Source organism: Hyperolius riggenbachi, chromosome 11 (assembly GCF_040937935.1).
Source record: "Hyperolius riggenbachi isolate aHypRig1 chromosome 11, aHypRig1.pri, whole genome shotgun sequence".
Classification (NCBI taxonomy): domain Eukaryota; kingdom Metazoa; phylum Chordata; class Amphibia; order Anura; family Hyperoliidae; genus Hyperolius; species Hyperolius riggenbachi.
The window spans coordinates 15158846-15184349 of NC_090656.1; the positions used below are offsets into that span (position 1 = coordinate 15158846).

Sequence of the window (25504 nt, forward strand, 5' to 3'; positions counted from 1 at the left end):
GTGGCCTACCAGTCCTTTTCATAGCTCCTTAATCTTAAAGCACTTACAGGATGTCCGCACCCTGGCCAGCAGTCACAAGTGGTCTGTTGGTAGCCATAGGTCCAGGGGCATAACTAGACATCACTGGGCTGGACTCTCCTCCCCTCGGAAAATTTGGATGCCATGGCCCTGAAAGTTTCCTGTGCTTTGTGGGAAATAACCCGGGCCGGTTCTAGACTCTTTGCTGTCTGAGGCAAACTTGTAAGGATGTCGCCCTCCCCCCCCCCCCCCCCCACCACACCAGATTTGGAATGATCGCACAGTGTGATAAACAAACTGCTCACCCTCAGCCACTTCATTTCTCCTCAGTCAGGACAGCACTGCTGTTCTCCTGCCTCCCCCCTCCTCACACAGCACAACAAGCTGCTTTTCCCCAATGATGACCTCTTCACCTCGCTCTCCTCTCACTTCTCCTCCTACTCTGACTGCATGCTGTTAGTGTAAATACACTACAAACATGCTGCCCCTGTAATCTCTGCCGCCTAATCCAAATGTTTCACCTTGCTTCATGAGAGAACCAGCCCTGCAAATAACAGCTATTTGCCACTGCTAAGCAATCAGTATCTTTGTGTGTGTGTGTGTGTGTGCGTGTGTGCGTGTGTGTGTGTTTTTTCCTCATCTGCCAGCAGTAAAGATGCTGCCCTACATGCTCACGGTGGATCAGACAACATGAATTAATTACACAGCAAGTATCAATAATTTTGTAATCTATCGTCTATTATTTAGTTGAAGAATATGGAGCCTGCCATATTTATTTCCTCTTAAACAATACCAGTTGCCTGGCAGCCCACTGATCTATTTGACTGCAGTAGTGCTTGAATAACACCAGAAACAAGCATCCACTAATGGCATCCACTGATATTATTAGAACTAATATTGTCAGTTCTGATAATAATGTCAGAAACACCTAATCTGCTGCATGCTCGTTCAGCTTCTGTGGCTTAATATGGGAACCCATATTTAAATAAAAAAGTCAGATACTCACCTAAGGAGAGGGAGGCTCTGGGTCCCATAGAGCATTCCCTCTCTTCTCCCGGACCCCGCTGTTGCGCTGGCTCCCCCGTAGCGGTATTCAACCGTTTTGGTCAAATATGGTTGTTTTCCGGCCGAAGGGAAATGCTTCGGGAGCCTGATTGCTCCCAATGACGGGCCGCTCTACACTGCGCACACGCGCCCGCCCTCCATGACGCACTCGCGCATGCGCAGTATGGAGCCGCCTGTCTTCGGGAGGACTCGGCTCCCGAAGACTTCCGAAGTCCCCCTCGGCGGGGGATGCGAACGGGGGAGCCAGCGCAGCACCGGGAGAGGAGAGGGAAGGCTCATTAGGACCGAGCCTTCCCTCTCCTTAGGTGAGTATCTGACTTTTTTTTATTTAAATATGAGGTCACATTAGCTTTAACAGGAAATAAATATGGCAGCCTCCATATCCCTCTCGTTTTACTTGTCCTTTAAGACATTCTGATCTCAAGAATGTTATATTTTATGGTGCCTATGTTGATAATAAGAGGCCTCTTTCACACTATTGGGTGTATCCCCTAAACTACGGCAAGCATAATAACATGCATAAAGTCTTAGGCATGAGAAGTAGGGAGTAAAGTATTGCATATCCATTATTAATTATTTATTTATTATTTACACGGGGCAGCACGGTGGTGTAGTGGTTAGCACTGTCACCTTGCAGCACTGAGTCTGTGGTTTGAATCCCAGCCAGGGCACTACCTGCAGAGTTTGTATGTTTCCTCCGGGCACTTCAGTTCCTCCCACGTCCCAAAAACATACAGGTAAGTTAATTGGCTTCCCCTAAAAACTAACTCTGCCCTAGACTACAAAGAAGAAACGACCATGGTAGGGATTAGATTGTGAGGGACAGTTAGGCGACAAGACAATATACTCTGTACAGTGCTGTGGAAGATGTCAGTGCTATATAAATACAAATAATAGTAGCTTTCCTCAACGCGGAAACGTATTGGTGAGTCACCAATTTTCCACCATTGGGAAAAAAAACAGGTTGGAGTTGGTCGCTATTTTCCGCACACCTGCCAGAATTTTTGTAAAAAATGGATTATCAGTGATAAAAAAATGCGCCTAGCAGTGTGTGCAAATGTGCCGAAAACGTGTGTGGTAAAAAACGGGTATGCGAACATGATATGAAGTGTGAACGAGGCCTCAGAGGACGCAGCTGGAAGCATCGGGTGGCAGAACTCCATTTACTTGGCGATGGTTCGTCTCTCGAGCTCGGAAGGTAAATATGTCTTCTACAGATGTGAGGTCCCGTTCACAATGTAGTCTCATCATATATCTGATATTCCTCTGTGGTGTATAAAGAAATGTAGAACATCACATGTTGAATGCCTCAGTAAAGTGCACCATCATTTGTGTATAGACAGAGGTGTAGATACCGAGGAACAGACACAGCAGTCGCAGGGGGGCCCAGGGCTGTAGAGGCCTTCAACTGCTTACCTTCACTCCCTTCGATTTAAGCCCTTCCCTTAGCAGGTATTGTGGACACATTTGTTATGGGTGGAGAGAGTTATGTTGGTCTACTGTAGTGGGAGGGGTTTATGATGGCCGCACTTGTTCTAAGACCCCAGCAGTTGGGCTGAGGACATCGCCACACAGAGGGGAGGAGGTGTGAACACTGCGGGGGACAACGTACAACTTTTACTGGGGATTGTAGTTATGCTTGTGTATAGAGATATATTGTGTTCAACAAAACTAGAGTTGGGCCGAACCTCCGATTTTAGGTCCGCGAACCGGGTTCGCGAACTTCCGCGGAAGGTTCGGTTCGCGTTAAAGTTCGTGAACCGCAATAGACTTCAATGGGGATGCGAACTTTGAAAAAAAAAAAATTATGCTGGCCACAAAAGTGATGGAAAAGATGTTTCAAGGGGTCTAACACCTGGAGGGGGGCATGGCGGAGTGGGATACACGCCAAAAGTCCCCGGGAAAAATCTGGATTTGACGCAAAGCAGCGTTTTAAGGGCAGAAATCACATTGAATGCTAAATGACAGGCCTAAAGTGCTTTAAAACATCTTGCATGTGTATACATCAATCAGGTAGTGTAATTAAGGTACTGCTTCACACTGACACACCAAACTCACCGTGTAACGCACCGCAAACAGCTGTTTGTGTAGTGACGGCAGTGGCGGGTTCACTGAACAGAACAGGTATGCAGTGGCGGGTTCACTGAGCAGTACAGGTATGCAGTGGCAGGTTCACTGAACAGGTATGCAGTGGCGGGTTCACAGAACAGGTATGCAGTGGTGGGTTCACAGAACAGGTATGCAGTGGCAGGTTCACTGAACAGGTATGCAGTGGCGGGTTCACAGAACAGGTATGCAGTGGTGGGTTCACAGAACAGGTATGCAGTGGTGGGTTCACAGAACAGGTATGCAGTGGTGGGTTCACAGAACAGGTATGCAGTGGTGGGTTCACAGAACAGGTATGCAGTGACAGGTTCACTGAACAGGTATGCAGTGGTGGGTTCACCGAACAGGTATGCAGTGGTGGGTTCACAGAACAGGTATGCAGTGGTGGGTTCACAGAACAGGTATGCAGTGGTGGGTTCACAGAACAGGTATGCAGTGGTGGGTTCACAGAACAGGTATGCAGTGACAGGTTCACTGAACAGGTATGCAGTGGTGGGTTCACAGAACAGGTATGCAGTGGTGGGTTCACAGAACAGATATTCAGTGGCAGGTTCACTGAACAGGTATGCAGTGGTGGGTTCACAGAACAGGTATGCAGTGGTGGGTTCACAGAACAGGTATGCAGTGGCAGGTTCACTGAACAGGTATGCAGTGGTGGGTTCACAGAACAGGTATGCAGTGATGGGTTCACAGAACAGGTATGTAGTGGTGGGTTCACAGAACAGGTATGCAGTGGCAGGTTCACTGAACAGGTATGCAGTGGTGGGTTCACAGAACAGGTATGCAGTGGTGGGTTCACAGAACAGGTATGCAGTGGTGGGTTCACAGAACAGGTATGCAGTGACAGGTTCACTGAACAGGTATGCAGTGGTGGGTTCACAGAACAGGTATGCAGTGGTGGGTTCACAGAACAGGTATGCAGTGACAGGTTCACTGAACAGGTATGCAGTGGTGGGTTCACAGAACAGGTATGCAGTGGTGGGTTCACAGAACAGGTATGCAGTGGCAGGTTCACTGAACAGGTATGCAGTGGTGGGTTCACAGAACAGGTATGCAGTGGTGGGTTCACAGAACAGGTATGCAGTGGTGGGTTCACAGAACAGGTATGCAGTGGTGGGTTCACAGAACAGAACAGGTATGCAGCCAGGAACAAGCTAAGCCTAACTAATCTTTCCCTATGAGAGACAGTCTGCAGCAACTCGCCCTACTCTCACTAACGCAGGCAGCACACGAGTGAGCGTAATGGCCGCCGCTGCCTGCCTTATATAAGGGGGGTGGGGCTCCAGGGGCTAGTGTAGCCTAATTGGCTACACTGGGCCTGCTGACTGTGATGTAGAGGGTCAAAGTTGACCCTCCATGGTGCATTATGGGGCGAACCGAACTTCCGCAAAGGTTCGCCTGCGGGACGCGAACGCGAACCACGGAAGTTCGCATGGAACCGTTCGCAGGCGAACCGTTCGGCCCAACTCTAAACAAAACCTGTACCTGTTCTGTGTTTTTATTGTTTTTTGTGGCATTCTGCCCCCCTCTTGTTAAGGGGTGTAACTACAAATCATAAGGCCCCTCCCACAAAATTTTGATGAACCACCACCCAACATTCACACTACTTTCCCTGTAGTGACTCCACTGTCATGAGGTCCATCTACAAGGAATCAAACAAGTGTGGCCACCATGACAATGCCCATAGCAATGCCGAACCAGGGCTCCCCCACACATGACAAGTGTGGCCACCATGACAATGCCCATGGCAGTGCCGAACCAGGGCTCCCCCACACATGACGAGTGTGGCCACCATGACAATGCCCATGGCAATGCCGAACCAGGGCTCCCCCACACATGACAAGTGTGGCCACCATGACAATGCCCATGGCAGTGCCGAACCAGGGCTCCCCCACACATGACGAGTGTGGCCACCATGACAATGCCCATGGCAGTGCCGAACCAAGGCTCCCCCACACATGACAAGTGTGGCCACCATGACAATGCCCATGGCAGTGCCGAACCAAGACTCCCCCACCCATGACAAGTGTAGCCACCATGACAATGCCCATAGCAGTCCTGAACCAAGACTCCCCCACCCATGACAAGTGTGACCACCATGACAATGCCCATAGCAGTCCTGAACCAGGACTCCCCCACCCATGACAAGTGTAGCCACCATGACAATGCCCATAGCAGTCCTGAACCAGGACTCCCCCACCCATGACAAGTGTGACCACCATGACAATGCCCATAGCAGTACCAAGCCAGGGCATCCTCACCCATAACACGTGTGACCACCATGACAATGCCCATAGCAGTACCAAGCCAGGGCTCCCTCACCCATAACACGTGTGACCACCATGACAATGCCCATAGCAGTACCAAGCCAGGGCTCCCTCACCCATAACACGTGTGGCCACATGACAATCAGGGATGCTCAAATCTGTATCCGGATGAAAGCCGGATAGTTGCTATCTGGATTTCACCCTGTTAATTGCAATCACCTGTGTGGGTTGGGTGGGGGGGATCAATCTTACCTAGCTGACGTCTTCTTAGGTCCGTCCCTGGGCGCCTCCCACGATGCGGTCCACGCGCGTCACATGAGTACAAACATTTTCTCCTTCAACCCGGAAGGAGGAAGTGTTTGTACTCACGCGACCGCCGTGTGGAACTCATCGTGGGAGGTGCCAAGGGACGGACCTAAGAAGACGTCAGCTAGGTAAGATTGACCCCCCGCCCAGCCGATTGCAATTAACAGGGTGAAATCCGGATAGCAACTACCCGGCTTTCATCCAGATACGGATTTGAGCATCCCTGATGACAATGCCCATAGCAGTGCCGAACCAGGGCTCCCTCACCTATAACACGTGGCCACCATGACAATGCCCATAGCAGTGCCAAACCAGGGCTCCATCACCCACACCGCATGTGGCCACCATGACAATGCCCATAGCAGAACCGAACCAGGGCTCCCCTACCCATGACAAGTGTGGCCACCATAACAACCCTTATAACAATCCAGATCCATGATAAATGTGACGACCATCTGAACCACCATGCCAGTGCAGAACTTTTCATGAAGGTGCCTACATTTACATACAATTTACATACATTTATTAGCATTTTGTTGACCTTCCTATTCATGTTTTTTTATACGCTGTCCTCTACCACGGGCCCTACAGCTGGCCGGGGCCATGCTCCTCTTCTGACACAACAGTGGTTGTGCTGCAACAGCGTGAGTACGGCTGCACCTGTGCAATAGCTCTGGTTTATGTCGCAGTACAGCCGCGCTTGTGCGCGAAGAGGCACGTGGCCCTGATCAGATTTCCGACAAGTCTTTGTCAGTAATCATTAATGGGTCCGCAAGCAGCAATGGGGAACCAGAGGGCACTATGGGAAACTTCATTAGGATCCAGAGGCTTCCCTCTTCTTAGGAAAGTATGTGATTCTGTACCAGAGCTTTGGTTCACAGATAACTAATTAAAAGCCATAAAACACTTTCGTGGCCGAGAACGAGTTCTGAGTGCAGGGGATAGAGAACAAAGGACAATAGTTTAAGACTGTGGAACATTAAGACTGTCATTCAGTTGAGACAGTAAAACATAATATTTACATTTTTACCTTTTAAACACAAAATGGGATTCTAGGAAATTCCTATTTAGGATTAGAACTATAGATACAGTTTTTACTTTTCCAGTTTCTTGTTAGTTCAGGTTTCCTTTAATGATAGTAATAATTGCTACTTTAGAACGTCAAGGGTCTCTTACCTGGAACATGCATTGAAGTGAACCCGAGGGGAACCTTAGATCAACAATAAAATACTTACCTTAGGAGTGGGAAGCCTCTTCATGATCCCGAGGCTTCCCTCTTGTTTTACACTTTTGACCCAATGTTTGCCTCAGGTACACTTTAAATCAGGAATGGCCCGATCTGCATATTTCTCAGGGTCAGCGATTCAAGAATACTAGTGGCAAAGGATCAGTCCTAAAACCGGGCAAGTAGCATTTTTACAAAGGGAATAACGATGGCGGACTATTTTTATCCCTACAAACCTTTTTTTAAAAACTAGATAGATAGAAGAAACATCTGAAAAACATAGTAAAATATGTAATTAAGAAGACCAACCTGATGCACCAAATTCCCCATCTAGTAGATCATCTTCATCTTCGTCAACCTTCTTCAAGACCAGAGCAAAGAATATGGCAAAACCTACAACCTGCCAAACACACACACAGGGGGCTTTTACAGAAAGAAGACACAAGAGAAAGATGAGCACCGAGAAGAAGATCTGGACCATACTCATCACCACCCAACTCACTTTGAGAGGCTGCAGGATGAAGATACTCTGGAAGAGGGACAGAGCCATGGAGATGATCCATCGAATAGAGCTCTCTCTACCATACAGGAACCCATACATCATAGAGAAGTAAGTGGAAACAACACTTATGGCAATTAGCAGGAACCACCCAACAAACAGAAACCACCAAGGTAGACGTTTCTTTTTTACTTCTTTCTTTTGGGATGGTCTGTAAAAAACACAGATTTATAGGCATAAGTTATTCATAATTTTTTATTTTCTTTCCACGCACACCCAAAGACTACTCTAGAGTTTAAACAATTTTCCTCATTTGGTATTTCCTTCAATACTAAGTAACCACACTCCATCTTTACCAACCATTTATCAAGAACATCCCACCTGTTAGCATGTAAGCTGTAGAGTCCTATTCTTTCCCTCCTGCCATATCCTGTGTTTCCACACCTCTTGCATCGTAAAACTGATGGGCAGAGTCATCTCCTATTGCTACTATATCTTGTGTTCCTTACGACTTAGATTGTAACCATGATGGGGCAAGGTCCTTTTCCACCCCTATTGTCTTGTGTTCCCCTCAAAGTCCAAATTGTGCCTTTGGGTTAAGTGTGGGCCACAATCAAGTCTGCTCTGCCCCCGGGAATTGAAGGCTACATTTAAGGCCATGGAGGTCTTAGGGACAAGAAAATTATGGAAAATCTGAAAAATGGAGGCAAAGGCAAAAAACAAAAACCCAAATATGATCTAACCCCTATTCACACTTCATAACCAAAAATTGTTTTATTTCTGGAGCTGGACTTTAGTTACTTCAATTAAACCTCAGTAGCCTTATTCCCGTGCAGAGTCTCCTGGGCTAATGACCTACCTCTGTGCAGGAAGTGGTGACAGAGACTTGTCCACCAATTCCACCACCGCTTCCAACTGTGTCAGGATCCCCTCATACTCTTGCTGGTCTGGGATTGAATGGTTTCCCAGCTGGTGGAGGTCACTGGACACTTTCTTGAGTTTCCGAGAGACGTAATGTCCACAGAATAAAACATGCAGATCATCGTTCGACAGCTGAGACAGAGGTCCCGACACCGTCAACGCTGCAAAATATACACGCATCATTGGTACATATATATGACATATCCTTTGATCAAGGCATACATACAACAGTTATCCTATGATCAGGGCATACATTCATCCTATGTTTATGCGTGCATGGCTGCCAGTGGCACTGGGACATGAGTTTTTATTGATGATGTGACAAAGGACAGAAGCAGCAAAATTAATTTGAAGGTATTCAGAGACATACTGTCTGCTCAAATCCAGCTAAATGCAGTCATGCTGATTGTGTGGCTTTCATGAAACAGATGGACAATAACCCAAAACATACAGCCAAAGCAACCCATGAGTTTATTAAAGCAAAGAAGTGGAAATTGAGCATGCATTTCACTTGTCGAAGACTTAACTACAGACACAAAGGCCCACAAATAAAAAGCAACTGAAAGCCGCTGCATTAAAGGCCTGGCAGAGCATTCCACTGACCAGTTCTCCCTTCAATCGGGGCACCTCTATCTGATTCTTGGGGGCACAGATGTCATAGGTAGCTACAGATGCCCCTTAGGGTATAAATGAGTGGTTACTGAGTCGGGTCTTGGCATTCCACTGACCAGATCTCCCTTGGGGGCACCTCTAGCTACCTAACACTGAGGATAGCTCTGGCTACCTAATACTAAGGGGCACCTGTAGCTATCTATGATGAGCAAGGGAATGACAGCTGGGCCAGCCAGCAGACTTGGGGCTTGATTTACTAAACCGTGATAACTCAAATATCACACCTTATCAAAGATATCACACCTTATCAAAGATATCACACCTTATCAAAGTTACCACGCCTTATCACAGTAGCATAGCGAGCGCTACAAACCTGCAGGGGCTCAGGGCAGGATGAGTGTCATTGCCAATTAGCAGGCATAAGTTCGTAGCACTCGCTATGCTACTCTGATAAGGCGTGTTAACTTTGATAAGGTGTGATATCTTTGATAAGGTGTGATATTTGAATTATCACGGTTTAGTGAATCAAGCCCTTGGTCTGTGGTTCGTGGAGGGCAAAGTCTAGGGTGCCAAGACATTTGTGCCTATAGGCTCCTGTGATGTAAATCCGGGACTGGACAAACGTTCGTGAGAAAGCACCTAAGGAAGTCTCAGACTGTGAGGAATAAGATTGTCTGGTCTGTAAATACTAAGATTGTTTTTTTTATCCTCAATTTTCAACTTTATGTTTGACAAAAAAAAGGCACTGTTTATCATCTGCCTAAAACTATCTCAACAGTGAAGCATTGTGGTGGCAGCATCATGATGTGTGGATGGTTTTCAACAGCAGGGACTGGGAGACTGCCTGGTCAAGGTTGAGGGAAAGCTAAGTACAGAGATATAACCAATGAAAACCTGCTCCACAATGTTCAGGACCTCAGCCTGGGCTGATGTTTGGTCCTTCCAACATGACCCAAAGCCAAAGTCAACACAGGAGTGGCTTAGGGAGAACTCCGTGAATGTCTCAGAGTGGCCCAGCCAGATACCGGACTTAAATCCCATCAAACAGCTCTAAAGAAACCTGAAAATTGCTGTCCGCTACTAGTCCCCATCCACCTGACTGAGCTTAAGAGGATTTAGAAGATCCCCCCCCCCCTCCAAAAAAAAAGGGCAGAAGATTATCCAATCCAGGTGTGCAAAGTGTTCCACATCATCCTCAAAAAGACTCATGGCTGTAAATCCTGCCAAAGGTGCTTCAACTAAGTACCAAGTAAATGGTCTAAATCTTTGTAAATATTTATTTATATTTCAATGTTTAATTTTAATAAATTTACACATTTGTCTACAATTCTGTTTTGCCAGAGTGTAGATTAAAGAGAAAAAAAAGAATTTAAATGATTGTAGCATGAGGCAGCAACATAATGAAATTGAAAAAAGTGACGGGGTCTGATTACTCTCTGAAGACACTGAGGCCCATATGCAATTCACTTTTTCTCCTCCTGAGTTTTCTCCTTGGAAATATGTTCACACCTTCTCATAAAATGTCTTTTACGCCACCAACAAGCAAGAAAATACTCAAAATATATTTTATTGTACCTTTTTACCACTTTTTGGATTCTTTTTCAATGGTAAAATGCTTAAACGTTACTTTAAAGAGAATATGAAAATGATCTCCTAGGAGAGAACTCAGGAGAAAAAGTTAATTGCATATGGGCCTGTATGTCATAAGGTCAAGGTCAGTGCCAAAACACAGACTCTCTCGTGTAGTGCTCCACATTAACCGGCAGGACCATTGCATACACACTTACGCCCATAGAATTGCTTCTGCAGCAACTGGGGGATGATTTGCAGAAGAACCATCACGTTTTGGCTGGATTCTTGGTTCAGGTCCACCTCTAAGCTATTTCTTGATGTTTGGCTCAAAGTTCGGGCCAAGGCCAACAAGTCCTTCAAAAATTTAATATATTATGAATTAATGTAAATCAAATAAATGTAACACATGAGGTATGTAAATGGAACAAAAATAAAGGACTGGAGTTATGGAAATTATAGTTTTGCTGTCTATTAATAAAGTCTTCACCAGGGAATGGATGTCATTCTACCAGTGTGTTCCAGAGCACTTTTTCCATCAGCCAGGGCTGGGCAGCACAACCAGGGTTGCTCGTAAACTACGCCAGCACGAATCTACGTGTCGTAGTACACAACTACGCATCGTAGTTCATAGACAAAGTTTAAAAACTTTGCATACGTATTTCTGCGTAGTCGTAGTCCCGCTATGCAAAGCTTCGCCCGCTACGCGTAGTTGACGTATGTATTGCGAAGTCAACTACGCGTGCGGCAACTGCGTCTATACGGATCATTGCGCATGCGCAGAAATATTATTGCCCTTCTATACGCATACAATTCCGCATTGGAAGGTGATATATACGCATTGGCATAGTTAGCGGATTATTGTGGACATTTTTCCGCATAAGGGCATAAGCGTCCGCATCAGCTACGCTTTGCACTACGCGAAGCTTCCGTATTTCAACACGTAGTCTACGAAATGCAAACGTATCGAAGTTTCTGATTTCGTAGCCGTAGTTTGCGAAGCATAATCGCGGAAAACTATGCGTAGTTCCAGCGTAACGAAGTTGGCTGACTACGACCATCCCTGAGCACAACCACCAGTGTTGGAGAGAGATGGTGGGAATAAGAGGTTAAAATAAGATGGATAGCTCGGTGGTCTCAATGGAACCCTTAGTGAAATATAATGGCGGCCCTTGGTGGATCCACTGATTTTGCAACAGTGCAGCCTCTGTCATTAATTGAGCTACTTATCATGGCTTTACAAAAATAAGGTAGGCAGTGATTGGCCAGTTTGATATCGAGAACGATGTTAATTGGCCCAGGCTTTTTTTTGCCAACCAATGCACTGGCCAATTTAGAATATTTACTGTCTGGTGGTGAATTTCAGACTGTCTGGTGTGGTGGTGACAGCAAAGAGGACATAATGGGTGATACAAGTTGGTGACAGGAGAAGGTGGTTGGGATGAGATATTGGTGTTCATGGAGGGTGAGGGGGTCATGACAATGTAAGTGGTGTGTGTGTGTGTGTGGGGGGGGGGGGGGGAGGGAATTACGTGAGAAAACACAGTCAAAGTTCCAAATGGCTGAAGAAGGCCGCAGCAGGTGCATAGTGATACTTCAGATCAGCTTAAAGAGACTCTGTAACAAATTTTTCAGCCTTAGTTCTTCTATCCTATAAGTTCCTATGCCTGTTCTAATGTGCTCTGGCTTACTGCAGCCATTCCTAATTGCACTGTCTCTGTAATAAATCTTATCTCCTTTCCTCTGTCGTGTCTGTCGGGCTAAGGCTTGAATGTGTGGAATGTGCAGGGCTGCTTGTGATTGGATAGAAGCGATACACACCCTCTGCAGGCCCCTGCACACGCTGTATGACTCACACACTCTGTTTATGTGAGCCTATCACAAGCTGGTTAGTTTGTTTGTAAACACTGCCTAAAACTGTTAGTTACAAGCCAGGATTGCAGCAGAGAGTGGCAGAAACAGCACAGAGGGGCACAGGAGAAAATAAGGAATAGAATGGTATGCTTTTTAGTGTAAGAATATTAGAGTACAGATTCTCTTTAACAAGTGTTGTATAGAGAAGATAATTTACAAATGTAAGTTTACCTGTTCCTCTGGCACCCCTGATATAAGCAGTGTAGTCAGCGGCAATGTGTGCCTGAAATATGGCTTAAAGAAGATTGGATGGTCAGTGGCTTACTTCTCTCCTACTGGCCTGGCCTGGGTACTCTACACTGAGGCTGTCAATGTCTGTACCAGGCCATATAGGCAAGGCATGCAATTTCTGGTGTCCTGCCACTGAGAATATCTGGGGTGACATTGGAAAGCCTGGCCCTCATCCACAACTTATCACAAGAAGAACATCAGTGCTACCCGTATTCTTATAATAATTGATATTTGAGGTATATAGTAATGCTAAGTTGTATTCAGATTTTGAGGAAACTGAAAGATAGGTGAATTTTCATTTTTAATTAATATTAAAGTACTTTAAGAGAACAAACTATGTGCAATATTTTTATAATAGCATACATGACACATGACTTGGAGATCCAGATGGAATAGGATACTAGGCCTGACTTACTTTAAAGAGACACTGTAACAAAATTTTCAGCCTTATTTCTTCTATTCTATAAGTTCCTATACCTGTTCTAATGTGGTCTGTTACTGCAGCCTTTCCTACTTGCACATTGGCTGTGTTATCTCTGTTACATGATCTAATCTTCTCTCTTCTGTCTGGTCTGTCGGCTGAGGCTGGAATGTGCTGCACTGCTTGTCATTGGCAGAAGCTATACACACCCCCTCCACACTCTGTGTGAGTCACAGTCTGAGCCTATCACAAGCTGGTTAGTTTGTTTGTAAACACTGATTACTAGCCAGGATTGCAGCAGGGAGTGGCAGAAACAGCACAGAGGGGCCCAGGAGAACATAAGGAATAGAATGGAATGCTTTTTATTGTAAGAATTTTAGAGTACAGATTCTTTAGAAGACCTGGCTACGGTTGCTCCACCAATAGAAAGATTATCGTTTCTAATCTGCTCTTTTACCTCCATGACTGTAGCTAGACTCAGCTGCCGGGTTTGGCCCGTTTTGGCGTTGGGCACTTTTTTTCCTTTCTTAGTCTTGCCTTCTGAGCTCTTCTCCTTGGGACGGGTGTTTCTGAAGATGAAGATGATCAACAGGTTCACAGGAAACATGAGTAGGGCACTTTCCACAGCTATCATGATGTCCTTCCATGTCAAGTTGAAGCTACCTGCAAAATACACAAGAGTAATGGATCCCATCAGAGAGGGTCACTATCCTTCTAAATTCATTAAAGCGTAATTTTAAACTGCACTGTTGATCAAGAGACATTCTGGAGTTGATGTAAAGTATTTCCGAGTTCACTTACTTAAATGTTTACCTGGGCAATATGATTTGAAACAGCAGGGACTCACCGAGACTGATAAGGACAGGGTAGCTGCCCTGAGGCATCTCCCAGAACATCAGGTTGATGACGATGGTGCAGAGTAGTAGACACATGCAGCAGGAAACCCGCTGGACACGGGTGAAGACGCTACGAGGTGGGTGATTGAGGACAGACAGCCAAATATGCTCATCCCAAAACCCCTGTAAGGTTTTCTTGATGAAGATGTTCCTGTGTGGAACATAAGAAGAGCTTTAAGAAAAATGCCCTACCCACAGACCAGGCATTCATAACAAGCAGAACTTGATGGGCATATGGTAAACACGGGGATAACAGAGGTGCCAATAAAGGATAAAAACGATTAAAAACCGTCTAAAAGGAAGGAAGTGGGTGGACTCACCTCCCTCAGGTGTATAAATGACCAGGCCAAATGAGCTGTTATAAATAGAACAGTAACATTTATTAAAACAGTAACATTTATTAAAACAAGTCTCCAAGTGTGCAACGCGTTTCACGGGCCAACATCCCGCTTCATCAGGCAATCAAGTATGGAGAACACCAAGAAGATATATCAAAGAGCCAAAGCGCCACAGATTGATCTTCTTGGTGTTCTCCATACTTGATTGCCTGATGAAGCGGGACGTTGGCCCATGAAACGCGTTGCACACTTGGAGACTTGTTTTAATTAATGTTACTGTTATATTTATAATGCCTCATTTGGCCTGGTCATTTATACACCCGAGGGAGGCGAGTCCACCCACTTCCTTTCTTTTAGATGGTTTTTAATCGTATTTATCCTTTATTGGAGCCTCTGTTATCCCCGTGTTTACCACATATCTAGTCCACCCATGGTGGAGGGATGTATCCCTATCCTTTTCTATCTACAGAGAGCGACTTTTTATACCTGAGTGGGGTCAGGTTATAATTCTCCCCAACTGCCCATCCAGTGGTTGCCTACGTGGTGACCTGCACTTGTGAGTATATTTCTTTCATTCATACAACACTTTCAGATTTATCAAATATACTACGTTAGATTGGGCTCTCAGTTTCAATTTTTTGATGGGCATATTTCTTTTTTTTCAACTCAATTAAATATGGAACGTATGGTTACTTCACCTTTCTGACTGTTCTGTACAGTATTCCTGCCCTAAAACATAAGATATATACAACTAGTATTTAGATTCACTTGAGGCAGAAGAAACCCCCAAAATGCATCAATTCAGGTCATTGTAAAATAACCCTTTCCGGCCCTCTGTTGGACTATGTCAGACATTGGCCTTTTTCTCTTTTACTCTATAGGTCCAATAGCAGACATATATCATTTGACGTCTGTCAAAGGAAAAATCCGGATCAGTGTCATTCTATTCAGATCAATGTGTCAGACATAGTCCACTCTAATCACCGCTGGCCCCATCCCCCGCCGCTGCACCATGTAACAAATATTCAGTGTGCGCATCTGGGCTGATCGTAGGGGGTGCCACTGCCGGATCTGCTCTGGCACATGTCCCCCTTTATGGATCAAAGTGTCCCACACTTTGATTCCCTCCTGCCGCACAGAGCTATAACGTAATAAAGATATTACGCTGGCACTTGTGCAAGGGGGGCGGAGTTGCAGTCTGTGAACTGGCATTGGCCCCACCCCCCACTGATGCCAGATCAACATTTCCTGAACAGCAGTTTAACTGATAAAATAGTAAGATACCAGCCAGCCTCCCTACTCACTTGCACACTATTTTGTCAGTTAGACTTTGCAACTGCTGTTCAGGAAATGCTGTTGAAAACAAAGAAAACCCTGAGAATCCCCCATGAGGAGATGGACTGGCCCAAAACCTGTCGGTTCTGTCAGATTTTAACTGACTACTTTTTCATGATGGACTCACAGACCATCCTATCTCATGCATACAAGGATTCTTAATTAAAAGAAATAGGGTTCAAAAAACAAAAATAAAAAATATATCATTTTTATAAATAAAAAAAAAAAAAAACTCCATTAGTGGGATGAAAAGGGGGGGAAATTAATTTGGGTGCTAAATTGCATAATGGGGCAATAAACCATTAAAGCTGCAGAGTGTGGAATTGGAAGAAATGGCCTAGTCACTAGGGGGGTATAAACCTCTGGTCCTCAAGTGGTTAAAACAGGTAATAGCCAGTGGTGTAGCTAGAGACTATAGGGCCCTATAGCAAAACGTTCATGGGGCCCTCAGATGTAGGCACTCTTTAGCTATGCCACCTGCCCCTACCCTATAGATATGAGTTAATTGAGCAATTTTACATTTTTGTGCAATCTGCACTGCATATGGTTCATGGGCACTGAGACAAAGCCAGGGGGCGGAGAAACACAAGAAACTTAATAGTGAATATATCAAGTATCACCTGGGCCCCCTATGCTTCAGGGCCCCATAGCAGCTGTTATGGCTATTGCTACGCCCCTGGTAATAGCCACATATATTACTTTTATTGAAAGTGCAACTAAAGGGCAGAGCCCGAGGTGAGGGAGGGGGGGTGATTGCCCCCCCTCCCCGCCGATGTGTGGCCACACTTTCCCCTCATACTGTGACCCCTCCTGCCCCCCAAAACGGCCCTGAGCGGGCCCCGAGGGGGAGGTGATTTTTTTTTGCAAGGGGGCCCGGTGATTTCTAGTTACGCCCCTCAGCACCTACCTTGGTTGCCTGGTGGGTGATCCTGCACTGGGAGGCTGCGATAGATCTGGAGTGACGGACGTGTTGAATTGACACTAACGGAATGGAGGGTCTTGGTTAAAAACTGATGCCTATTAATTATCCGTGGAACAGATCAGTTTTTTTTCCACGGATCAGTTTTTCATCCGAGCAGTGTGAAGCGGGCCTTGCTCTATTGTTTTCAGCACAGTAGTAATCCATACGGAGTTCACCCTAAACAAACTCTTACAAGAGAAAACTTCAGCTGCTTCAGTCTAACAAGATCTACTTACCTGAAACTCCTCAGTTCTTCGTCGGCAGCAGCTTTGAAAGTCTTACTCAAGGAGTCTCCTTTGGGTGGGTTAGACAACCATGAATTGCACAAGAAGTGCCAAAACTTGTTGAGCTGGACATCAAGTATCGTAACCTGGCTTACGTACCTGTGACATAAGAGCAGTAGATAAGCACAGCTACCATATGATACATACATGGGGCCCAAGACTCACTACCTTTCCTCTAGGAGGTTCATCTCACCAGGTTTTGTGAGGACCTGTTGCATCGTGGCTGAGCGTGAGGGCTTTCAGCTCTCCCAGTGGGAACGGTACATGGACAAGGAAGACATCCACACTACCAGTCCTGAACAGTCTACGTCTGCCATCAGAGAGGAGAATAGGGCCAAATGGACTGTCCATCCCAGCAATGGACAGGTGCACCTGTGTATAGATGTAGATGGCATCATTCATTTTAGATGGTCTGTACCCTTTAGGACAACACCGCCAATACCGTCTTACTATGCCACAGTTGCCATTCAGGTTTCCACAGGAAGCTTCTGAAGGCGATTGCACTGTGAGCAAAGTAAACCTTTAAGATTGGATGAGTGCCCATTCATGATACAATCTCGATTGCATGCGCAATCGGTAAAAATTATCGATTTTGCGCTGGAAATCAGGTAATTTGCTGCCAACACTCTCCAGAAGGAAATGAGGTGGAGAGACCTCGGAGCTAGTTAGTCCTAAAAGGAAGAAAATTGTTATTTGCAACCTAGCTATCCAAATCGAACAATTTATAGAGATAAATAATGCGGTAGTGTGTCTCTTCTGAGTACTGAGTTCTATCATGGATCAGAATAATCAGGTAACAAGGGCAAAAACTGGAACAATTACATTGTTATTTTTGTTGTATAAACTATGCACAAAAAATATAGATTAAAACTGCCAAAATAATATCTAGCAGTTGAACAGGATTGATTGGATAGAAATAGACAGAAAAGGGAGAATGATGAAAATTTTGTCTGAAAAGCTCAAAATACCGTGTTTGGCTGTGCCCAATAAGCGCTAAAGTCTCCGGCCTGGTGCACACCGAGCAGTTTTAGCAGCGATCCGCAAACCGCTTCCGCCAGTGAAAACGCTTGGCTAATGTATCTCTATGGGATGGTGCACACCAGCGGTTTGAGGTTTTTAGCAAACCACAAACGCGCCTCCTGCTGCATGTTTGCGGTTTGCAGAAGCGTTTCTGCCTCAATGTAAAGTATAGGAAAGACGCAAACCGCTCTGAAAAACGCTACATCAGAGCGGTTTGCCAGGTGTTTTTGTTACAGAAGCTGTTTAGTAGCAGCTTTTACTGTAACAATATTTGTAATCTGCTACACAAAAACGCACCCAAAAACGCACCCAAAAACGCTAGGCATGTTTAGAACACCTCTCTGAACATTCCTAGAATCGCTCTGAAATCTGCTCCAAACACCGCTAGCATTTTGAGGATCTGCAAGCGGTTTTGGTGTGCACTGGGCCTTTGTGCTGAATAATCCAAAGTATTGCATTTTGGTCAGTGTCCTGCTGGCCTCTCAGTAGATGGAATTCGACAAAGATGATAGACAAAGGAGGCAGAGATCTGTCGTATCAGGGCTCTTATGCTGGGCATACACGGCAGTCATGCAGGCTTATAAATTGGCTCGATTGATAATATCCGACGTGTCTGATCACCGCGGGGATCAATTCCGCGCTCGATCCCCGCAGGCGGACAATAGCGGCGAATCGAGCGGGAAATAAGAAGCGCCGGCGAGGATGAGCGGGAATCGATCCGGGCGCACGTGCGGACAAGCGGGGACGAGCGGGGACATTGCAAGAGTTGATCCGGCGGCTAATCGAGCTGCCGGATCGACTCGTGTATGCCCAGCATTAGAGGGCTCGTCTTGATGGTAGGGGCTGATATGGGAGCTGATATGGGAGCTGATATGGGAGCTGATGCCCTCCCACTAAGAAGGGAAACTCCATCCCCCTTTTAGACAGGGAGAAACCTGTTAGAATATCTGTTAGGCTGATTTCTCCATGGCCATAAGTTATATCAATAAACTGAGTGTATATTTTTATTCAGTAAGGCGTTACAAATTCACACATATGAAATATGAGTATTATACTGTACAGAATGACTGAGAACCTGTATTCCTCAGGGTCTGAATGTCCCATCCACCTGGGAACTTCCCAGAACGTGTCTGTAAAGATGGTTCAGATAGCATGCACCCAGTGTCTAGGAAAGCAGGCCCGCAGCGAACGGAGCGCAGCGCAATTGAGCGCAGGGCTCCCATGATAGGGGCTAGTTGGCAGGCAGGGGTTAATGTTCGGGCGGAGGGCGGTCCCTAGCTGTGGCCGGGAGCGCGCCCATTAGCTGGGTTTGGAGGAAGGGGGAAGTGACGTCACAGGACGTGACGTCAGCGGGAGAAGGCCAGACGCACAGGGGACAGTGCAGCAGAAGGACGTGTTTCCCTGCTGCCGTGAAGAAGTGCGTCATGGCGGCTAACATAGACGACCTGCTCCAGCGGGTAAGGAGCGAAGCCGAGACGCGCGGCCCCCAGTGGGTCGCGATACAGATGGCGGCCATGTCCGCGGGAGGTTCCGCTCCCCGCACCAGCGCACGAGCGACCCGCCCGCCTGATAGGCTCAGTCCGGCCGCTTCTCCGCGGCAGAACAGGCATGCGGGCAGTCCCATCCAGACCCCACCGGCACCCTCCGCAAAACGGCCTCCCAAGCAGGGGAAGGGCCAGAAAAAGGCAGCAGGAGTGGCTCACAGGGCGGATGGGGAGCAGCCAGGGACATCGGGTGAGACAGGACAAAGGGCAGCAGGACAGAATCAACAGCCAGCAGCATCAGGACGTGGGAAGTCCCCACATAGCGCCAGAGCGGACAACCAGCAACGTCCTACTAACCCCTCCAGGCTGGCTGGCAATTCGGGGGACACGGCTGGGCCTCAGCAGGTGCAGGCCAAGCGCCCTCCGCAACAGGCCAAGGGAAAGGGAAAAAGAGGGACGCCGGCCCAGAAGCATGGAAAAGGGCAGAAGCAGGGCCGCAGTTCGAGCAGTCGGGGAGACAGCGGCTCACGCAACAGGGACGCGCAGAGCCGGCAATCTACATCCAGCAGCAGATCATCCAGCAGACAGAGTGGATCGGTTCCGGCAAGTTCCGCCAGCCTATCTGGGCGTGGAAATGAGTCGCCTATCGGTGATGCTTCGTCGCAATCTGAGGAGGAGGATGGAGGAACTTCTGATCGATCCAGGGATTCGGCTGGTCGGGACGGGCGTCCGGTGCAGCCAGGTGAGATAAATTTAATTTCTACATTTCCTGTTACCCATGATGCTGTAGGAACGAGTGGGTTGGTGCCGAACAATTTAATTGGTTCGGTTCCGGCTCAGTTGCAGAGGGATAGTGCCGTCACGCCGGCATTAGCCTTTGTGAACTCGCTCTTGTTGGGCATTCGGGATGCATTGCAAGGGGGTGGGGTAGCCAATGTCAATTCTCCTGCGTCGGCATGGGTTCCCTCCACGATTCCGGCGCCTGCAGTTGTTTTTTCCACACAGTCAGCGCCACCCCAATCCACATCTGCAGTTCCAGTATCCCCGGGCGTTGGTGTCATCGCGACATCAGGAGAGACTGCTGCAGTGGTTAGCAAGGAGATCGATACTGTACGGTTGTCAGATTCGGCAAAGAGTGAGCTGTACCTTTGCCTTGAAGCCCCTTTAGGTACTAATTTGAAGAAGGAGGTGAAGGAAAAAATTTGGCGGGGGAAGTACGTGGACATTTTTTCGCTTTTGCAGCTTTCCAAATTCAATCTGGATAGGGGCAAGCCTGATGACAGCAAGAAAGAGGAGGAGGAGCGTAGGAGATACAGGCTTATCCCACGGACTCACCAAAATTGGTCACAAGCGTTTGCCATACTTGCAAGTGTGATAGGCGAGAAACAGCCCGAATGTTGTTCGGCGCTGTTTGGCTATCAGGACAGCATAGCGGAAGCTTTCAGGTCATACGGAGGCAATGCATGGCTCCGCTATGACGAGGAGTTTCGCCAGCGAAAGGCGGTGCGCCCGGAGATACGCTGGGATCACAAGGATGTCATCCTTTGGATGAAACTCATGATTCCTACCAACAAAAGTTCCCAGCCCTTTCAGGGGGGGCCAGCAACTCCGGTAATTCGGGGCAGCTGGCCAATAGGCGCCCAGGAGTGTGTTGGAAATTTAACGACAGCTCCTGTAAATTTGGGAGCTCGTGCCGTTTTAAGCACGAGTGTGCAAGCTGTGGGGGTGGACACCCCGGTTCCCGTTGCTACAAACAAAGTAAGAGCAGGGGTGGGGAATCTTCCGGAAAGAGGGAGGACTCCGGTGATGCTCAAAGGGATGGAGCGACACCTAAATAGGTACCCAGACACTGAGGCTGCAGAATTTATACGTCGGGGGTTTACGGAGGGCTTCCGTATTCCCAGTACGGGGGCTTCCCTTCCGTCCCCACCTTTTCGAAATTTGAAATCAGTGTTGGCTTACCCACAAGTGGTTTCAGCTAAATTGGATAAGGAGGTCGGGCTAGGCCGGATGGCTGGTCCATTCAGTTCCCCTCCTCTGGATAATTTGATAGTTTCCCCCTTGGGCATTGTCCCGAAAAAGGAGCCGGGCTCCTTCCGCCTTATCCACCACTTGTCGCATCCCAGGCGCAGATCTGTGAATGACGGAATTGATCCCGGGGACGCGACGGTGGCCTACACCTCTTTCGATGTGGCAGTAAGGTGGGTCAGGCGGTTGGGGCAAGGTGCGTTACTGGCCAAAACGGACGTCGAGTCAGCGTTTCGATTACTTCCGGTCCATAAAGAGAGTTTCCATCTGCTGGGTTGTTTTTGGGAAGGAAATTACTACATCGATTGCTGTTTGCCGATGGGATGCTCCATATCCTGCTCTTACTTTGAAAAATTTAGTTCTTTTGTTGAATGGGTGGTGAGGGAGGAGTCTGGGGTAGGTTCAGTGATACACTACCTGGACGACTTCCTGTTCATGGGTGAGAAGGATTCCATGAAGTGCGCATTACTTCTGGCAACGATGCGCCAAGTCTGTGCGAGCTTCGGTATTCCCCTCGCAGAGGAAAAGACGGAGGGGCCTCAGACTCAAATAAAATTCCTGGGAATTACGATTGACTCGATGGCTATGGAATGCCGGTTGCCGGAAGACAAAATAGCGGATTTGCAGGCGGTTATTGCTGCCGCTCTGTCTCAGAAAAAGATCACTTTGCGCGTGCTCCAGTCGTTGCTTGGCAAATTAAATTTCGCTTGCAGGATTATCCCCATGGGGCGAATTCTGTGCAGAAAGTTAGCAATGGCGACCGCGGGGGTTACTTCCCCAAATCATCGGGTGCGTCTGCGCAGGGAGCACAAGGAAGATTTGAATATGTGCCAGGTTTTCCTTTCGGCTTTCAACGGTCGGTCGGTGTGGATGGTGGAGGGCATTCAGAATCATGATCTGGAGCTTTTCACCGACGCATCAGGTTCTCACGGTTATGGGGCGTATTGTGCGGGTGAATGGAGCGCAGCCGAATGGCCAGAGGATTGGAGACAAGCTGGGTTTACCACGAACCTGTTGCTTCTGGAATTGTTCCCCATAGTAGTGTCAGTTGAGATATGGGGTGAGCGTTTGGCCAATAAGAAAATCAGGTTTAATTGTGATAATTTGGGTGTTTTAACAGCTATTAATAAGGTATCAGCATCTTCCCCACCGGTCATCCGGCTGTTGCGGCATTTAGTTTTGGCCTGCATGCGGCTCAATATGTTTATATTTGCGGCTTACCTGCCTGGAACCGAGAATGACGTAGCAGATGCGCTTTCTCGATTTCAGTGGCAACGGTTCAGAGGCCTCGTCCCTGGAGCAGCGCAATCCGGGATTCCCTGCCCACTGGAGTTATGGGAAGTTCCTTTCAGAAGATAGAAGAGTGGATGTCTCGTTCTTTGGCAGAAGGGACCAGGTCGGCATATTCAGCAGTTTGGGACCAGTGGGACAGTTTGTCCGCACAGGAAGGCAGCAGGCCGTCCGGGTCGGACAGGCTGTGCCAACTTTTTCAGTTCTTAGTGTTAAATGGCACGGCGGGGGTATCTCCCTCGGCTATGGCCAAAAAGGTGACTGCTTTGGCTTTTTTGTTTAAATTACGTGGGGAGGTTGACATCACAAAGGATTTTCGTGTTAAACTGGCGTTGCGGGGATTCAAGGCGAATCCGGTTAAGAGGGATTCGCGTCGCCCGATTACGTTCGAGCTTCTTTCCTCCCTGGTGTCAGTACTGCCGGAGATTTGCAGCTCGGATTTTGAAGCATTATTATTTACAGCAGCTTTTATTTTAGCTTTTTTCGGAGCGTTTCGGATCAGTGAACTAGTGAGTCCCAATAAGGCGACAGCGTCGGGTATCCTGGAAAAGGAAGTTATGCTGCATAAAGATTCGGCGGAAATATTTTTACGCCGATCAAAAACAGATCAGGCCGGTAGAGGACGGGTCATTACCTTGCACAGTATACGTGGCTCCCCCTTGTGCCCGGTAGGGGTACTATCCAAGTTTTATAGCGCACGCCCAGCCGGAGGAGTATCCTTTCTATGCCATTTAGATGGGGGACCCCTGACAAAATATCAATTTGTGGCTGTTTTAATAAAATGCCTCAGGAGGGTGGGGGCCTCCCCAGTAGATTATGCGTCTCACTCCTTCCGCATAGGGGCCGCTACTGAGGCAGCTCGATGGGGCTTGGATGACCATATCATCAAAATAATCGGTCGATGGGAGTCAGCGAGGTTTCTTTCATATGTTAGACCGCACTTGGTTTGAGGGTCGTTAAGTTTGTTGGGGGTGATTGGTGTTGGTGTTGTCCCCTTCTTTTCTTTATTTTACAGATGATGCTTCTTGTCTTGTTTGGATCTTCGGACATTCATATGTGGCTCGGGGTGCCATGAGAGCATTGGTTCGAGCAGAAGGACGGCAGCTGGGTTTTCCGAGGGCCCAGGCTCGCTTGAGGTGGATTGGAGTGCCGGGAATGTTGTGGCCCAGAGTACTACCTGAGATTCGTCAGTTCGTGAGTTGGGATAGAGCTCCAGACATTTTGGTTTTACATGCAGGGGGCAATGATTTGGCCGCTCGCACTACGAGGCAGATCATACAGGAAATTAAGTTTGACTTTATGACTTTGAGATCGGAGTTCCCGGCCACAGTGCTAGTATGGTCTGAAGTTATAGCTAGGAAAAGCTGGAGATTGGCTAGGTCTGTTGAACAGGGAGGTTTCCCGTTTTGTCATTAGAAATGGGGGGGTGGCAGTGCGCCATGTAGATTTGGAAACTGACACCGAGTCCTTTTTGAGTAGAGATGGGGTCCACCTCAACGACATCGGGATGGACTTATGGTCCTTAGCTTTAAGTGATGGTATACAGAGGGCCTTGTATATGTGGGCCTCACGGTCGTAAGGTTTCACGCCCGTGCGGGTGGCAGGGTGTAGGGCTCTGGAGATCGGTTTACAATTTATGATGGTGGGGGCAAGTAAAGGTTCCCACCTCGGGTTTGAAGGAAACAAAGGGTGACTGCTATGAGAAATAGTGATGAGCAGGCATGCAGCTGTCCCTGAGCCGGTCCAATGCGGCGGGGGCCGGCAAAATTGCAGGCTGCATGCAGAAAAGGTGGTTCTTTGTCCTACTTTGGGCAAAAGGTCCCGGAGCCCTTGCCCTAATATGTTTACAGTTTTATACGAGTAAAGTATGTGTTATAAAGTTATATTTTTTATAAGGAATTATTTGGTTAATACGAAGGGCTGCTTTGGCCTTAATAAAAAATTCCATCGTCAAGAAGCAGTCCTAGTCTTTATTAATTAGTGATAAGGGTTTAATATACAGGTGCAAGGCACTCAGCTATGCACATATCAAGTAGGAATTATGCAAAATACTGATTTTAGGGTTTCTCTAAGTTCAGTTGTCATACCTGCAGAGGCAGCTGTGTGAGAGAACACAGATAAGGATCAAAAGTGGATCTCCTTTGAAACTCCTGGCAGAGTTTAACGACAGGAGAGGTGGGAACACTGGTTTTGATGTATGAGGGTTCTGAAGACTATATTCTTGGGACAAGGGCCTTTTGTCAAAAGTTGTCAAATGTTTTCTTGTCAGCACGGGTGCTGATAAGAGCTAATGAATTCTGTGTTTGTCCTGTGCAGTTTAACTCATTGCGGCTGTGGCTCTGTTGTGACACTGTATATGAGTAGGGATGCTCGTTCAGATTTCGCGGAAGTGCAATTTCCGCATTTCCGATCGGAAATTGCATTTCCGCAGCGGAATTCGGAAATCGGTAATACAAGTATGCAGATTTTTGCGGAAATTTCCGCCGACTTTAACATTGATTTTCTCTAAAAGTAAAAGGCCTTTTTGAAAGATTTTTTTTTCTCTTGTTCCCACTCTTCTGCTTAAAGTGAACCTCCGGACTAAAAATCTACTCAGCAGAACTGAAAAGGCTTGGTGTTTCTTTAACAGTTTCACAGCATCAGAACTTTGTTTTTCTTACCAAAGCATAATTTTTAGCTACATTTTTAGCTAAGCTCCACCCATCAAAGAAAAA

The 25504-nt window shown here is 47.1% G+C and overlaps 1 protein-coding gene across 1 annotated transcript in view; it reads right to left on the reverse strand.

Moving 5' to 3' along the window:
- Window positions 1–1428: 1428 nt before the first annotated feature.
- LOC137539198 (polycystin-1-like protein 2) overlaps window positions 1429–25504 on the reverse strand; it is a 232689-nt gene continuing 208613 nt past the window's right edge. Inside the window, exons 16-24 of the mRNA XM_068261717.1 lie at window positions 17162–17340; window positions 16921–17067; window positions 14002–14201; window positions 13612–13817; window positions 10807–10945; window positions 8346–8568; window positions 7490–7697; window positions 7297–7387; window positions 1429–2349 (exon numbers count right to left, since the gene is read on the reverse strand). Of these exons, the coding sequence (XP_068117818.1) occupies window positions 2315–2349; window positions 7297–7387; window positions 7490–7697; window positions 8346–8568; window positions 10807–10945; window positions 13612–13817; window positions 14002–14201; window positions 16921–17067; window positions 17162–17340 (1428 nt within the window). The 3' untranslated portion in view covers window positions 1429–2314. The remainder of the gene's footprint in view (window positions 2350–7296; window positions 7388–7489; window positions 7698–8345; window positions 8569–10806; window positions 10946–13611; window positions 13818–14001; window positions 14202–16920; window positions 17068–17161; window positions 17341–25504) is intronic.